General features: G+C 47.5%; 1 protein-coding gene across 1 annotated transcript in view; it reads right to left on the bottom strand.

Annotated features, from left to right (window-relative positions):
* Window positions 1-6,357: 6,357 nt before the first annotated feature.
* C2PH11orf98 (chromosome 2p C11orf98 homolog) overlaps window positions 6,358-17,989 on the bottom strand; it is a 34,281-nt gene continuing 22,649 nt past the window's right edge. The window contains exon 4 of the mRNA XM_069645182.1: window positions 6,358-6,923. Coding sequence (XP_069501283.1) covers window positions 6,787-6,923 — 137 coding nt within the window. The 3' untranslated portion in view covers window positions 6,358-6,786. The remainder of the gene's footprint in view (window positions 6,924-17,989) is intronic.

Below are 17,989 nucleotides of genomic sequence, written 5' to 3'. Positions count from 1 at the left end.
TGTCACTGGCATAATGTGTGTAGGTGACGCCCAGATAGTCAAGAATATCAAAGAAAGGTTTGGTGAACACGTTGTATAGTGTAGGGGATACGCAGGAGCCCTGAGGCACGCCGCAGGGGACAGGTGAAGGTTCAGCAGCCGCTGACGTGGAGAAGACTTGCATGGATCTATTGTCAAGGAATGATCTGATCCAAGAGGTGGCAGTATCTGAGAAGTTGGTGGTTGATGAGCGGTGCTGACAAAGGATGCGGTGGTTAACAAGGTCGAAGGCTGTGGATAGGTCTAATATTAACAACAGTGCAAGTTTCCCTTTGTCTTTGAGGTCCTCAATTTGTGTTTTCAGATCAATAAGGGCCGTTTCTGTCCCGTGCCTGGGTCTGAAACCCGATTGCCTGAGGCCGAGGAGTTTATTGGATTCAAGGTATTTCTAGTTCTGAAGGTAAGCGGCCCAATCAAGGATTTTAAGCAAGAAGGGGACTGTGGTAACAGGCCTGTAGTTGATGGGTGTGCTCGGGTCGAGCGTGGGTTTTTTTTAAGTAGGTGTATGACCCAAGCATCTTTTAGGTTGTTAGGGACAATGCCTGTTTTAAAGGATGTGTTGATGAAGGTGGTAATGAAGGGGGCTATTTCGTGTGCTGCATCCTTGATGCTTGAGATAGGACATAGGTCACCTTGGCAGTTGGTTGGCTTAAGCTTGTTGATGATGTTTTCAACTTCAGATGTGCCGAGAGCTGTGAGCCGGGGGGAGGTGATGCGAGTGGGAGGGGGTTGGGCGTCGGTTTGGAGGGGTTAATTTTGGCTTGAAGCGTGGTATTTTACCCAGTAGGGCCTCTTGAATGTTTATGCACCAAGAGCTGTCTTTGATACAAGAATCAGGGTGAGGGGGGGGGGGGGGGGGTTCAGGGGTTGCGGGAGATTCAAGTTCCTTGAAGAGTTCTTTAGTGTTGAATTTGGCTTCCATGATGCGGCCGTTGTATGCGTCTTTCTTTGCCTGAATTGGCTTCTTTGTAGTGTAGTTAAGTGAGGCAATGGTTAGGTGGTCTTTGTTGGTGTCAGAGGGGTGACTTTTCCAGCAGGATTCAGCAGAGCGTTTGGTTTTGCGGAGTTCTCTTAGGTGAGGGGTGATCCATGAGTTAAAGTGGGCTCAGGGCTTGGGTCTCAATTTGATGGGGGCAATAGCGTTTAGGGCTTTAAGCATGGACTGGTTGCATGTGTAGTGTGGGATCCATGCATGTGAGGGAAATTTTGTTTAAAAGCAGGACGACGAGGCGGGAGTAGTTTAGCCTTGGTGATGTCTTGTTTCTGGTCTGGGTGGCGGGGGCAGGTTCTTGTTTGGGGCAGAGGTTAGTGGTTTTGATTTCGAAGAGGATTGTGTGAGGGTCTGACCATGCGCAAGGGGTGTTGTCCTTGAGGTGGATGCAACAGTTAGATTCAGCTAGCCAGTCGAGGGTTCGCCCTTTGGAATGGGTGGATTCCGTGATGTGATGGGTGAAGCCTTGGTCAGTTAATGTGTTAGCCAGATCTAGCACTGAAGGGTCATTAGGGTCTTGGAATCCAAGATTGAAGTCGCCAAGTAGGATGATTTGTGATTTGGTTTTGGCTTTATCGGCTATGATGGACATGATGTCATCAGAGGAGGATATGGGTCTGGGTGCTAGATATATAAGGTGGAGTGTGGCCGTTTGATTGGGGGAGATGGGGAATTTGACTGTGAGAAGTTCTGCAGACGGGATTTGTTGGCTGTTAATGCTTTCGATGCCCATGGAGATTTTATGGATGAATGCAACACCACTGCCATTAGTTTGTTTGGTATTGCGGTCCCATCTGATAATAGTGTAACCGGCGGGAATGGAGAGCACGAGTAGAGGTCCTGAGGCACTATGTAACCAGATCTCGGTTATGGCAACGAAATCAAGGTCATGGGTTGTAATCAGATCAGCAATGTCTAGGGCGTGCGCAGGGAGTGACCAGGCATTAATCAAGGCACCTTTGATAAGAGGTGTTTTGGATGGGTTGTTCGGTGTTGGTGAGTGTGAGATGTGTAGATGGAGGGCTCTGAGGGGGGGGGTGAGCGAGCCACTGGGGAGCACGGGTGTGGCGCGGGAATCTTGAACCCTGTCTTGCATTCCTGAGGGTCGCTGAGCAAGGTAGGTTGGGTGTTGGCCTAGTGGCGAAGTGTTCCAGCCACAGCGCAGGTGAGTTCAAGTAGGGATTATGTGGGGTCGGGGGGTGAGTCTGCGTGTTGGCAAGGTGTGCCATGAAGAGCATGGGTGTCATGCAAGGTAAGTGTTGGGTGTGGGAGGCTGCATACGCTGGTAATGGCTATGGTGGCGAGTAGAGGAAGTAGCCAGGTGGTCTTATATGGTAGGAGGGGCAGGCACATAATGAATGAGAGGTTGGGTTTTGGATGTATTCTCCGGTAGTCGCAGGGTGCAGGTGGCTAGCAGTTGGGCACAATGGCTGCAAATGCTAGGTATAGGCCCAATAGGCTGCAAATGCTAACAATAGACAACACTAGGATCATCGCCAACCAAGGTAGCCCAGCAACAGGTCTATGGTTGCTTAGAATACATTGGATCTGTTTTTTTTTTTTTCAGTAAAGGAATAATGCTGACTTGAGCCAAGTAGGAACAACACCCTCCTCTAGTGATTTATTAATAAACATCCCAATATGATCTGCAATTGTTTCAGAAAAACGCCAAGCAGGCGGAGGATCTTGCAGGAATAGTGGCCTTCAGTTTTCTAAACAGACCTAAAGTGTCTGCCAAGATAACTGAATGGAACACAAACAAGTTGCAGGTTTAATCCTCAGCCACTGAGATTGGTACTCCAGGGTCAAGAACTGTTTTGCTTCTGGCTGCCTCTTCTTTGTCCAAAGGGAAATATTTTTCAGAATGTCCGATATTAGAAGTGAAATAATCATTAAGCTCCATACACTTTTCCTCTGAAGTGGGGATTTTAAGAGACATGGCCTTTGGATTTAGAAGAGGGCACAGTTTGACGTTTCCTGGGTATATTGTCAAATTGAAGAATTTGTTCATGCAAATATTTTCTTGCATTATATATTGCTCATTTGTAGAATCTTAATTAACAAAAAGGTAGTGACGGAATCCAATTTTTTTCAAATTCCATTCTGCCTCCAGCACTTGAGCGTTAAGGTTCTTTAAATTGTCAGAGAAACATAAATAAGAGAATGACACGTTTTCTTTTCTGGCTTCTTTTGGAGCCACTGCGTCACATATTTTAAAAAACAAATCCCTAAAATCAAGTGAGAAATTAAGGCAGGGTACATTAGGGCAAGGATTTATTCCTTCTAGTCTCCTCTGCATATTTGCCAAGGTGAGATTTATGTCCGTCAGATCAATATTTTAGCCACACTAGCCAGGTATTTCACTAACCGAGTCAAACAAGGAAGTCATCAAATGATTGATAAAAGAAACAACGGTTGGTATAAAATAGCTGATGCAGGCAATTACCTTTCCTGAGAGAGAGAGGAGTGGGTAGACAACCGATTAAAGATGCGGGAGCAAAAATGTTGTATAAGACATTTAGACTCGCGGAGAGGGTCACCCAGCCAAATATTAAAATCACTGAGGATTCAACAATTCTTTATATCTAATAAATCATGAGAAAGCCTGTATTGTAGGCCGTCACCGAATGATTTGGCCGATCCAGAGGAGGGGGGGCGGGGGGGGGGCAATAGCACAGAATATTAAAAGATCTTTCTTAAATCAATGCACTGTCTCATGAAGTGGCAATCTCCTGCCTCCAACCCAACCTGTCGAAAAATGTTATGATGCAGAGTTTAAAATGCTTTTCATAAATAATTGCAACCTGCCTCATCCCCTCCCTGCGTCGAGGTCGTGCTTATCAGGTTTTGAGGTCATTACAGCCTGCAGTTCCTCCATCTCAATGTGCTCTTCCACCAGCACTAAAACCCATGAATTAGCCGACCCATGTGGTATACAGCGAGAACATGTTGGTTCAACTAGCAAAACTTTAAAAGGAGTTGGTCCACAACAATGAAAATAGAGAAATCAAGTTTGAAATCGTTATTGCATTCATTCCATACGACCTGCCCAGTCTGTAGCCAAAATGGTCTGTGTCAATTCCATGTTTCGAAGCAGTCTTCTTTCGATTTTCTTTTTTGCCACCAACATAAGTTTGTGACTGAACCGATGCAGAAAAAATAAATCTTATGGTGTCGAATCTTAGAAGAACGGTGCTAAGTGCAGAAATCGCACAATGATTCTTTTGCTGACCTGCTCATGCCACCTTCAAATTCAACGCTTCAAGCGAAACAAACTGAACTCTTCCAGAAGAACAGCTATATGGGACACCATGTGAATCTAAAAATAAAAAAAAAAAGTCCAATGTAGCAAAAATACAGTTCACTCTGGGCTAGGAGACTTTCCCAGTATTTCATATGTGTATCCTTTCTCTCAAACAGTTCAAATGTCACCTTAACTGGTGCTGTGGGTCGCTTCCCAGCATCCCATCATTAAGCTTTAGCCTGCTAGTTTGTGAGATCTTCTCCCTAATCTTTAGTCAGCCTCTTATTGCCCTTTTCTCACTCCCCTCTCATACATTAGCAGATTTGAACTGCATTCCTTCAGATAGTGTGTCTCAACACACATAATACATGTTTCACTCCCCTCCCCATTCGCTGATTTTATGGCCTTTTGCTATTTGTCTAGGGGTTTTTTCCAAAGCTGGCGAAGGTATTCTCCTTGTCCTCTTTGCTCTTAAACAACCAAGTCAAGACATCCAGCAGGATCTCGGATAAAGGTTTTGCTTCTCTGCTCTCCTGCAGTGGCTCAAACAGCCTGGCACGTGACGTCAGGTTCCACCTTTGGGCAGTGTTGCTGCATGGCCTGCTTCTACCATAAACCCTTGCAGCAGTTGAAGTCCCGGCCGTCCTCACCTTACAGGCCTTTTAGGGTGGTCGCAAAACCTCATCAGCTGACAACAACCAGTGACAAAAGATTTCAGTTAGCAGTCCTCTTGGCATGCCTTCTTACGACAGGGATTTATCAGGGGATGGGGCGTAATTACTTGTGGTAATGCCTAGATCTCCTAGTCTTCACATCCGCATCACACCACTTCAAACACTTCTTGCCTCTTGCGGTATAGACCAGCCAGTCAGCAGTAAATCCGAGGTCATTCAGCCACGAGAAACGGGAGGCGTCCATAGGGGGCAAGTTTAGGGAGAGTGGGGGCTTATAGAATGGTTATAAAAATGTGCTGCAGATAACCACCGCCCCAAAAGCTTTATTCTGAAAAAGGGATTGGGTTTGTAAGGACAAAGAGGAAAACATTGAAACAATATTCATGTAAAACCATGACAGAGGGTGCAGCTTTGCTTTCTGAATTCTGTCATTTTACTTTTTGATTTGTATACACACAGATCGGCAGTAGGGGAGTAGCCCACTGAACCAGCTTACAGACTACATGTCTGTGTCCCCCATTACAGACAAGGGCACAAACAGGAACTGAAGCAGCATCTGGAGGGGGCGGTCGGGCAAGCACCAAGAAATGGAACAGCCAAGTGCTGTGGCCATACCTATTCATTCTGCATCACACCCCCTCGGCCCCCCCCCCCCAAAATAAGATAGTAAGGCAAGGAGGCACTAGCAGCTGATCATGTGTATATTGTGGGCATGGGGAAAAGTGACAGACCCCTTTTACGAGAAGCTAGGATTGGGGGTTAAGAGGGATGGACTTGTTTGAACCTATTTTGCTGCTGTGCGCCAATGCTTTTCCAGCATTAAAAAGAAGCTGCGAAAATTCTGTCAAGATGAAAACTGTATTAGTCTTACTAATGCACATTGTGTTGAACTCAAGCCGAGATCATCATCGAGCAACAGACATGCATTGCAAGTCAAAGACAATACTGGTAGCGGATCATTCTTAGCTTTACCAGCGGACCCCTAGACAAAATAATTCTTACTTTGACTAAGACATCCGATAGTTAACGAGTTATAGGCCTAGGATCAGACTGTGGGGCTAGAGCTCACACAACATCTCATTATGCACAAAGTTGCATCTAAACACATCCTGGAGCAGGGCAAACGAGTGGTGCGAAAACGAGGAGAAACTGCCTTATTTGTACGTTTGCCGCTTTCCTACAATTCTTCATGCCTATCCCACTGATGGTTCCGCCTTTTATTGGCTACTAACCCCCGTTTGTTGGTACAGGTGCACAAGAGCTACATTGGGCGCACATAATATCTATGCAAGTCTTGGCTCCAGTGAGACACTACATGAAGATTTCTAGAAATAATTTTCCACCAGCTTTTTTTCCCCCTCTTACGTTCTCTTCCCTTGCCCACAAATAACTCAGCCATCAAGTTAACATCCTTGCTTTTTTGTTTTTAATAAAACCTTTAATGTGGATAAATACCTTTTTTAGGTTAGCTTTTGCAATCACCAGGGAGGTCTGAAATCATACATGGACTTGCTCTTACAGTTTGCAAATATGCAGTAGTTTGTCATCACGTATTTTACAGTCATGGCGTCCTTTTACAACACTCGTGACCTGCGGCCACACGAGCTGGGGCACAAAAATATATGTGCGGAGGACAGTGGCAGATCAAAAGTTGCTCTCTGTTAAATCCACCATATCCATCAGATTGGGTTTGAACGTGGAGTCAAGAACCTGGAAGCTCAGATTCCTATTCAAGGCACCAAGAGGAACAAAGATTGAGCTGAAGGGTCCAAAGGTAAGGTCCCACTGAACCAGCATGTCTCTTTCCTAACTATCTCAGGCAGACCTCTCCTCAGGCTTCACTCGCCTTGCTGTGGACCCGAGTCCTGCATTTCCACATCCACAGCCGTTGGGACTTTCTTAGCCTTCTTCTGGGGAGCAACTGGCTCCACCTCCATGGTGTTGGCAAGTTTGCGGCTTTTGGAAGGAGCCTCAACTGCAAAAGGCCAAAGACAAAATGAGAAGGAGTAATCGATATGCATTCAGAAAATACCCTATGCCAAATGCTACCTTTACCCACAGTTTACAAGAATCAACTCTGGATCACACCACTCCATTAAGCATTTGACAACATAAAACATCCAACACCCTTCCCAGAAGTGAATTCAATCAAAACAGCACATGGGAGCCACAGCTCTGCTAAAGAAATGCTCAAACTCAATCGCCATTTGAATCAAATGTTGGGGGATTTGTTGAGTTGGCCCACATTAGTGAGTAAAAACAAAAAACGGATCGCAAGATTCCGTAAATCTGTTCATAGTTGAGTCCAAGCATCAAGAAGTGAATCTTGTTGGCAACGTAAGAGACCAGTTCATACAGCTGTCGGAGAAGCATGTGCCTGTTAACATCTTCCTTTTATCCTTCATTGTTCCTACCCCTTGCTTTTAAATTACAGTACATGGTTCGTATCATATTTATTTTTCTTTATATGTTAACAGTTTGATATTTTCTTTGAGGAAAAAGTATAATAAAACATTTTAAATAAGACCATTCCCAAACTCACATTTTGAGATACTGAACTAGGCATGCAGCAGGTTCTGAATTAAATGCCACCAGGTTTCAGATATTCCCATTAGAATGGTTTACACTGCTAAAAGCAAACGGAAGCTCTTGGGCCTATATATGGGATACATTACTCACCGTAATCGTATTTCTGATGATTGTACCTGCTTAGATCCACATGCTGTGCATAGGCCGACATCTAGTGGAAGCTGCAGAGTATTACAGTTGTTTTTCAAAACTCGAAAAGGGGCGTCAAACTAGGGCATGCCAGTAATACTATCCCTAGTGTGACGTCCCCTGTACCCATGATCCCTCACGCGAGTAGGACCCTCAGATTGTGTTTTTCTGACATGAGGAGTAGCGCGAGTACAGAATATCCAAGCAGAGAAGATAGATAAGCATCCATGCGCCTTCTCTCAGAGGGGAGGAAGGGTGGGCGCATGTGAATCTAAGCAGATATAAGCATCAGAAATACAATTACGGTGAGTAATGTATCCCTTCTGAGGCTTGTGGAATCTGCATAGATCACATGCTGTGCATAGATAAGCGAGCAGCGGAAGAAGGAGGTGGTATGTGCAAAGGTTCATGAGCAAACAGATGTCTTAAAACCGCCTATCCCACTTGTGTATCTGTCTTGGAATGAGCGTCAATGCAGTAGTGCCGAGTAAAGGGGTGAATAGAGCTCCATGTAGCTGCTTTGCAAATGCTGTCAAGGGGCACATTTGCAATGAAAGCCAGAGTGTCTCCGGTACCTCTTGTAGAGTGGGCCCTTGGCGTGAAAGACATGTCTTATCTGAAAGGAAATAGCACAGTTGGATACATCCAACTATCCACCTAGAGATGGCGTTCTTAGAGACGCAATCGCCTTCTGTGCCTGGAGCTATGGCGAGGAACAGCTGATCTGTTTTTCTTAGTGGTCTGGACTTGTCTATATAGTAGAGGACCACCCTCCTCACATCTAGTGAGTGGAGTGTCACATCAGCAGAGCTCTTGGCTTCTTGGAAGAAGGCCGGTAGCTCAATAGACTGGTTAACATAGAATTTGGAAATTAATTTAGGTGAGAACCTAGGGCGAGTGCGTAAAACCAGTTTGTCCTTATGAATAGTAAAGTAAGGATCCTGCACTGACAGAGCTTGAATTTCACCGACCTTTCTTATGGACGTGTTGGCTACTAAGAAGGCAGTTTTATAAGTCAGGTTTTTGAGACTAGATTTGTGCATGGGCTCAAAGGGAGGTCCCATGAGCTTAGCAAGTAACACATTAAGGTCCCAACCCGGTGGTGGGTTAGAAATTGGAGGGTGGAGTCTTTTTACCCCTTCCATAAGTGCTTTGACAACTGGCACCTTCCACCATGACACCTTGTTATGGGAAGTGGTGTAGGCTGATAAAGCTGCCAGGTGCACTTTAAGCAAGTTAAACACTAGCCCTGAATCCATTAGGTGGAGCATATAGGTGACCACACTAGAAGAAGTACAATGAACAGGGTTAATTTGCTTATTCTGGAACCAAATTACAAATAGTTTCCATTTATCAGAGTAACAGTGCCTCGTGTTTGGTTTTCTTGACTCCTTCAAGATATCCATACATCTTTGAGGTAAATTGAGATGTCTGAACTATGACTTCAGGAGCCATGCTGCCAAGTTCATCGAGTTGGGTTGAGGATGCACCGTTAGCCCCCTTTACTGGGAGAGTTGGTTGTACCGGCACGGGGAGTGCCTCCCTGCGTAGGTGCACCACCACCACCGCCAGTACCTTGGTGAATAATCTTGGAGCCAAAGCTATTCCGAAGGGCAGCACCTTGAATTGGTAGTGCTGGTTGTATCTTGAAACGCAAGAATCTTCTGTGCGCTGGGAACATTGACATATGAAAATAGGCATCTTTCATAGCCAATGTTGCCATGTAATCCTTTTTTAGTAGGGGGATAACTGAGTAGTCATGCAGAATTTTTGTGGCTTGACATACTTGTTTGCAGGTCGCAAATCTAATACTGGGCGCATTGATCTTTTTTTTGGCACAAGGAAGTAGGTTGAATAAATACCAGTTTACCTGGTTGATTGAGACGGCTTCTACGGCGTCCTTGGCTAGCAGAACAGCAATCTCCTCGAGGAGGATCTTCTGGTGTTCCAGTGAGTTTTCTGTCGTGGAGGATGGTCATGGGGACTTTATACAGTATCTTCCGGACACTGTGGACAGCACCCATCTGTCCGAAGTGATCCCTTCCCATGCGTGGGTGAAGGTGGAAATGCACCCACCCCCCTTACTAGGAATGCACGGGAGGGGACCTGAAGCAGAACGTCACTTGTTGGGTGGCGTACCACCTCCGGCGGGGCTGCCTCTACTCCTAGTGCGTCCCCTGCGCTGCCCTCTGGGGAAGCCTTGTGAGGATTGGGACTAATTGTTAACCCATAAGGTTCCCCGATAATAGTATGAACCCCTTTGGGAACCTTGGCCCCGAAAATTGTTTCCCCCTCTGTCCAGAGGGTTTATTGGTGAGTTGACCAAGAGGTTTTAGGGTCTTGTACTCATCCTTTGCCATCTTTAAAGTTTCCTCCACTGCCTTGCCGAATAGGAAGTTCAGCTCTACGGGCATATCTATAAGGGTTGCTTGGGTTTCAGGTTTGAACCCCGACTGCCTCAGCCAAGCAGGACGCTTAATCACAGTGCCTTCGGCAATTAACCTTCCAGCATTATCTGCTGCATCAAAGTTTGTCTTTAGCATGCAGCCTGATACTGATCTTCCATCTGCTGCTATTTGAGCCAGCTGACTCGGGTGCGGAGGATACCAAAACCGATACCTCTTCCCACTGATGGCAATTGTAGCTTGCCAAAAGGGTGGCACTGTTGGTGATCAGTGCTTGATAGGCAGACGTGGAGGCAACCTTTCTACCCAAAGCGTACAGTCTCTTACGCTCCTTATCAGGAGGTGCTTCCGAAAAAGCAAGCGGTGTATCTGCCCTTTTTCTGGTGGTGGTTACTACCAGGGAATCCAGTTTTAATTGGCCCCTAACGTACAGGGAATCGGTGGATGCGGCCCGGAACAGTTTCTCGACTCGCGGGTTAACTGGTCGAGTGAGATTAGGAGTTACTAGCGAGGGATCAATCCTACGCTGAGTGGATTTTAACAGAGGGATAGCCTGGGTAATGGCTCTCTGGTATCCTAGGATTTCTTCAGCGAAATCCATGTCCTCTTGGATCCTTTGTGTGTCGATACGAAAACAGGCAGCTGCCTTAGCCAGTAGCTCATCAAGGAGGTTGGTGAGTCATGTACCAGGGACGACGACTCCTCACAATATGAATCAGGGTGTTAAGCATCAACCCTACAGGAGTCTGTGACCAAGCCTTGAGTTGGAGCGTCAGAACCAAGTTTCTTAGCAGGGGGCTGAGAGGTAGAGAGGAGGGGCGGGGGGGGGGGGGGGGTTGGAGTAACTATGAAAATAATTAGGGTCCTTTTCATAGAAGTTAGCCATGAATAACATCCTTCTCGTTACCCTATCAATATCAGCTGAGGACCAGTCTTTAGAGCTAGGAATCACAACAAAATTTTCTGGTTCCTCATCAGTGCCCATATCATGAGCAGTGGGAGGAATGAGTTTAACTTTAGTGGTAGGATTTCATACCTTGGACTTCCCTATAGATTTAGGGTTTTTCTGCTTCTCCAAATGAACATGGTGTTCTGAAAATGACCTTTTAAGTGGTTTATCCCCGTTCCCATGACTAGGAGTGTTTTTTTTTTTTTTGGGGGCCCTCCGAGGGATTCGACACCTTGCGTCGAGAGATTTGGATGTGGTATTCAAAGAAGGATGTCGAATCTCGGGTGTAGACGCTACGCGTCTTGGCTGTGTAGTATAGAGGGCGGAATAGTTGATAGTGTGACACCCTTGTCAACCGAAGACGGTTGCCCTTTGTCATGAGGCGAACGCCCAGAGGACACATTCGTTGGACCGCTCTCTTGGTGTCTTCCGTTGCCGATCGCTCGACCTGCGTGTCCAGTCACGGCCGGGGCGGATATGCTTAGTGGAGGTAGTAAGCGTAGAGCTCTTGCCGCCAAGTGTTGTCCCCCACAACGTGGCCGTCAGCCAGTCCTTCGGGGGTCGGGGCCTGTGCGTGGGTGTGCAAAGTCACCCCTCTGCCCTCGGCGTCCGATTCAGCAGCATTGCTGCCATCGCCGAATGTCCCCTCCACTTCCATGGCCTCTAGCTGCCTGGCATAGTGGGCCCAGCATTTAGTTGAGCGGTCTTTAAGGGTTTTCGGCTTGAAGAGCTGCAAGTTCGACAGGTAGCCTTGGGATGGTCTCGTGGGATACACATATTGCACTTGTCTACCCAGGGAAACTTCCTGTTACACTTTGGGCAGAACTTAAATGGAGTACTCTCCATATGTTATAAAATGGCAGAGGGCGGGTATGTGTAGGAAAAAGGTGGAAAGAAGCCTGTATGACCACCTCCCACTCTCCCTACTGTACAGGGCTGAGGCCAGAGGCCTTCCAAGGCCCGAAGTCCGTCATGGCAGTCGTCAACGGCTGGTTTCCTCAATCTTCACCAGCATCGAAATTCGACGCACCATCTTCCACTAGATGTCGGCCTATGCACAGCATGTGATCTAAGCAGATTCCACAAGCCTCAAAAATATATAATATACATTACACACACAAACATACATATTGTCAAATAGTCTTTAAGTAAGGCCCTTAAGGGTGTAAAGATGGGCCGATTTAAGATAGTATAGTTGTGGGGCTGAGCAAGATTAGAGAATGCCAAAGCTCCAAGAGCCCCACACAGCCCTGTGAGAAACGCCTTCCGATGTCTCATCCTTGGTATTACCCATGGACAGGACCTTGCACCACAAAAGAGGAAGCGGCCATGGATTCAGGGGGGGGCCCCCCCCTCCCCCAACATCGCCCCAGTAAGAAACGCAGTAGCCATGGGACGTGTCGACCTTCTCTTTATTTCTCCTCTTCACAATTGCCACTTTCTTCCCCCGTCCCGCCCCTTCCTCCCCAGTCCATCCTTTACAACCTATTCACCAAACCCCTCTTTGACTTACTGGACTCCCTCAACATAGCGTACACAAACTACGCAGATGACACGCAAGTTCTCCTCCCCCTCTCCGGAGACTACGACCTAGACTCAGAAGCCCTCTTCAAAATCTACTCGACTATCCAAACCTGGATGGCTATCAATGGTCTCTGCCTAAACAGAGACAAAACCGAAATCATCATCCTAGCCCCCAACAAAACACTAACCAAACTCAGCCCCAACTATTCTCACATGATCATCGACAGTATTAGCATACCTGTCTCCTCTGCCGTCAAGACCTTAGGAGTCTACATTGACGCCACACTCTCAATGACTAGACAAAGTAGCGCCATCGCCTCAGCGTCTGCTCTGACCACCAAACTCATTTACGCCATCAAACCTTACCTCACCACGCCTAACTGCCTCTCCATAGCCAGAGCTACTATAGGAGCCAGATTGGACTACTGCAACGCCCTCCTGGCAGGCACATCGTCTAAAAACCTAAGCAGGCTCCAAATAGTGCAAAACAATGCCCTCCGCGCTGCACTACACATCCCCAAAACTGACCATATTTCACAGGCCAGAAGACTTGTCCACTGGCTCCCAGTCAAGGAAAGAATCAACTTTAAAATCCTCACTCTCACACACAAGTGCATCAATCACACAGCACCCCCCTACCTATCTGAAACTATAACTAAGAACTCTTCCATCCGTCCCAGAAGAAGCCATCACGCCAACCAACTCCGAGTACCCACTGTAAAAAGAGCCAAAGCCGGCGGCATGGGCTTCCCACACATAGCTCCTAAACTCTGGAATGCCCTCCCTAACTCACTCAGAGCAGAACCTTCTCTGTACTCCTTTCGCAAATCTCTCAAAACCACTCTATTCAACTAACTCCATCCTTCCTTCACCCACACCAGCTCGCATACGTCTGTTACGAAATGTGCCTTGTAATGAAAACTGCTTTGTAACCATCTTCCTTCCACGGTAACCAGATTATGTATGTCCTCATGTAACAGCGCCACGATGCCCCCGGGCTGACGTGCGCTTTAAAGAAATCTGAATAAATAAATAAATCCTCTTTAAAGGAGCCCTCCTCCATTTCTCCACTGTAACACCTCCCCCCTGCTTAGTATGGAAGTTCATTGTTCACATCTGCTCGATCAGGCGTAGGGGTTTCCTTGTGGTTCGCCAGGGGCAGTCGGGGGATTCACAAGTCTCTCCTGACCCTCTCTGCCCCTCGTGGTTCGCTTGTGTTAGGGAGAATTCTCAGAAATGTGCCAATTCCCCTTCTACCTTAGAGACCCACAGCTCTTTTGCTGGACCTTTTATCCTGAGAGTGAGACCTTTTTCCCCCACTCTCGCATTTATTTTTCTTAGATTTGAACAGAGTTTCTTTTTGGTTTTGGAGTCTGACAACTCCATAGGCATCATCTTTTTACATTGTGACATCAGTGCACAGTGCAGTGGCACAGAAGTCCTTCAGATTTCCCAAAGGTTTAAATACCTTCTCTTGGTTAAACTGTTTCCAAGAGCAGTAAAGTGAAATTGACTTTACTTACCTTTTGTAACTTTGTAGACCCAGCACACACCATCTTACATAGAGTGCTGGAGGGGTTACCTAGTATCCCCTTTGTCCACTTTCTCATGCAACATTTTTATGTTACCCTTTCTGCAATTAACGGCTGGTGGCAGTGGTTTACTCTTTCCTATCCTTGCGTTTTTTTTTTACCGCGAGCTGCAATTGCAGCTGCAATAAGACACCTACGGGTGCCAATTTTGTCAAAATGGCCCTGGTCTTTTTTTGCCTTTTCTTGTTGGAAAGGCCCTTCTTGAGATTTACTCTGCGCGTCAAACCAGGTTTGGTCCCTTTGTTGGTCTTTGGCAGGGTTCACTGCTGAAGCCCGCCTCTGGCTCCAGCGTGTCTGGCAGGGCAGGAAGCGAGGGAGGTGCCCGAAACTCCCTGTGCTTAGTCTTCTGGGTTACAGGAATGCACCCAAAAGGTGATTGGCCGGCCAGCTGGCTGTCCTGGGAGACAGCCACACTGTTGTGCGAGTGACAGATAGCCTGCAAATGAAGGGAGAAACCTGCATAAAAAGGCGAGGTCTTTTCAACAGTAGGCAGAGCCAACCAGTGGACAAAGGAATCTGAAGAGCTTGGAAGAGATGCTTGCTGCAACTCCTGGACCGTTGGTTTGCCCGGTGAAGCCCTGCTGCAGTGCTGAAGCTCCGGATTCGCCTCGACTAGAGAAGCCCTGCAAAGGACGACTTCTCCCTTGGGTTGGTGTAACCAATCGACCAAGACAAACGCATCTGGAAATCCCCTTGAAGCTGGCTGTACTTCCATTGCTGCTGCAGGAACAGAGTGCCAGGGAGAGGAACACCAGAATAGAGTATCGTTTTTAAGTCAGACCTGGGCTCCAGGAAGATCCTCCGGGCTCCCTCGAAGCAGGGCGATCCAAGCCTGAGCGACAACAGAGTGCTGGACCCCAGAAGCAAGGAAAGCTCACAAGGTATCAGACAACCGCAGTGGTACTATTCACGAGAAGCTGAAATCGCGAAGTGCCACTGATCTGAAGTTTGCCCATTGCTGCTGCCAACCTTCAAACCGTAGTGCAGGAGTCCCCAGACGTCCTCCCTTTTGTCCCCACGACTGAGGCCCAGGAACAACAGGATCTGCCATACTACAAGAGGGACAGAAGCCAGCTGGAACCAATTTCTTCAGACCTAAAGTACTGTCAACTGAGGGGTACTTACCTCTTGCTGTGTAGTTTTCTTGCACTCAGTTGAGACTTGCATTTACTGCCTTGTGTAGAGTTGCTTGCAGCTCTGCCTTTCACAAGCCTCCCAGCTTGTGGCCCAACAGTTTCTTTTTCAACAGAAACTCTCCAACAGTGTATAAGACTTTTTACTGACCTTCAAGAACAACATCAGCTCCCCTAGACTTGGCTCAATTGACATTGGCGGTCCTGGCTCCCCGATACTCTTCTAACCTCTGGCTTTGTGTTTTGATCTGTCTCTCCAAAAAGTCACACATTCTTTACTTGTGTAGCTGGGGAAGGGTTAATCTACATTGCTTGGGGGGGGGGGGGGTGTAAATGGGGGAGTGCTTACCTGTCTGAGAAACTTGTTAACCATGGTTTCCTCCTCTAGCCTTTTGACACCAAACTCAGTATTGCTCGAAATGTACCAGTGATACATCAATGTCCACAGTGTCCTAGTTATTGAAGTCACCTCAGGGTGTAGAAGTGTCTGTGTGCCATCCCAAATGGGCATCTACCGATTTATTGAAACTTGAGTGTGCATTTTTGAAGTATATTTAAGTGTTACAGATTTGCTCCCTTATAAAGAAGGCTTACTGAACTGACTCTTAAATTAATAAATAATTGTTTAACCAAGAAACCTTGAGTGTAAGTGTCATTTGGATACTTGTCACTGTGAAACTGTTGCAACCCTACAGCTCACATTGACCCCTCTTGAAATAAGCCGGGCTGCAAAGCCACTCCACCAACTTGTGTAGTAGATGCTTATAGCAAGAGGTTGGGTTAACTATTGGCAAGAGGACAAGGCTGGTGCAGTCTCCCACAGGGAACTGCATACAATCTTGCCAAACATCTTGCTTCTTCATTTCCTGGTTCCTCCACTTCTGCTGCCGGTACTTCCCTCAGTTCAGGTTCGTCAAGGTATAATTTGCAGAAGAACTAGGCATTGCAGGTTATCCACCCCCGCACCCCTCCACATCTCCTGTTGCGGTCACCATCGGCCCTTTCACTCGGTCACTAGGAGTGGTTCTGGGTGGTACCTTGGGTCGGTCTTCTTTTGCTGTCTTTGTCTCACCAGAACCATCTCCCAGATTGGAAACTGGTGTTCCCTTGCTCTCTTTTGATCCGCCCATTCTTCGGCTTTCCTTTTCTTGTCTGCATCTCTTGGATTTCTGCATCCTGTTCTGGCGTGTAGTCTTCCACTTGGGGAAGAAGGCGTCCGAAGTTTGTACTTTATCCTAGTTCTAATGGCGTCTGTCCTGTTGCTTCCTGTGGTGCATTTCTGTAGCTCCTCAGCATTTGGCATATTGCTTGGGGTAGCTACATTTGATCTATGGTGGCCTCTTGCTAGGTTTGTTTAATGGTGGATATGAACCGTTGCACCATTCCGTTCGCCTCTGGCCACAGCAGTGTGATTCTCTGGGGGTGGAATCCTAGATGCGCGGCGAGTTTCCGAAAATCTTGTCCTTGGAACGGTAGGCCATTATCAGTCTTTACAGGCCCCCCCCCCACTCACTGAACAGTCATCAACCACTCTTGCCACATGGTGGAATGCCATGGATTGTACATGTTTATTAGTGGGAATCAGGAGTACTCCTCCAGTATTACAAGTAGGTAGTAGCCCCCTTCCTCTAGTGGGCCATAAAGGTCCACGGCTATTCTCTGCCACATCCCGTCTGGTAGTGGTACTATTTGTAGTGGGTAGGGTGGGGGGGGGGGGGGGGGGGGACTATTCGCAGTGGTCTTCTGGTAAATCAGGCAGTGGGTTAGGCTGTCCTCGACTATAGCGTCCCCATACGGGAACCACACCTCTTCTTGTTTCCAACCGCTTGGTGAACCCCATGGGCTATGTTCACAAGTGTTTTTCTGAGGCCTTTGGGAACCACTAGGCGTTTGCGGCAGGGCAGTCTTCCTTGTTCTGTTGTGGAGAGTTCGCTCTGTATTTTAGCCATCTTTTCCAGATCTTTTGTCTACTTCTCCCACAAATGTTTCTGTGCTGAGGCGTTTCCACTGGTTTGTGTTGGGGAGGCGTGCCGCCGCTTGTATGGTAGGGTCCGCTCTGTTTTTTGCAGCGAATGCCTCTGGCGATTGCAGGGTGTGGGGCGCATTGACTGATAGGTAGGAGATGCAGTCTTCTGCCTCCTGGAGTCCTCAGTTTCCCCTTCCGGATGTCGGGATAGATGGTCTGCTGGGTTGGCACCTCCCCCCCCCAGGTTTTTGGACGATCAGGTAGTCATATACCTGGAGCCTGATGGCCCACCTTTCGATACACGGGGTCAATTTGGTCTTGGGGTTGCCGAATAAGGAGACCAGCACCTGGTGATCCGTGAGGAGGGTGAATCTTCTGCCGATAAGTGACATTTTTCACATGCCCCCTACCGCTGCTAGGCTCGCTCGTTTGGCTTGGGAGTATGCATGTTCGGTGGACGGGAGGGCTCTGCTGGCATTATGCAACAATGTTGCGTTTGTGATGCTCGCTGGAGCTTGTCTTGGCAAGTATGGCTCCTAGACCAACAGGGCTGGCATCAACAGTGAGGTTAGTGCGCCACCCTGGGTTGAAGTAGGCGAGCTGTCGATTATTGGCGAGTTGCTCTTTTATGGTGTGGAACGCTTCTTGGCAGCGCTGGTCCCATTCGAAGGGGGGGTGGGAGTATCTTTTTTGAGAAGGCTCCAGAGCGGGTCCGTGAGAGTGGCATAGTTCAGCAGAAAGCGGGCGCAGTAGC

Source organism: Ambystoma mexicanum, chromosome 2p (assembly GCF_040938575.1).
Source record: "Ambystoma mexicanum isolate Mex_15411 chromosome 2p, UKY_AmexF1_1, whole genome shotgun sequence".
In the NCBI taxonomy this organism is placed as follows: Eukaryota; Metazoa; Chordata; class Amphibia; order Caudata; family Ambystomatidae; genus Ambystoma; species Ambystoma mexicanum.
The sequence above is the reverse complement of the archived record's forward strand: the minus strand, read 5'-3'. Positions and strand labels throughout refer to the sequence as shown.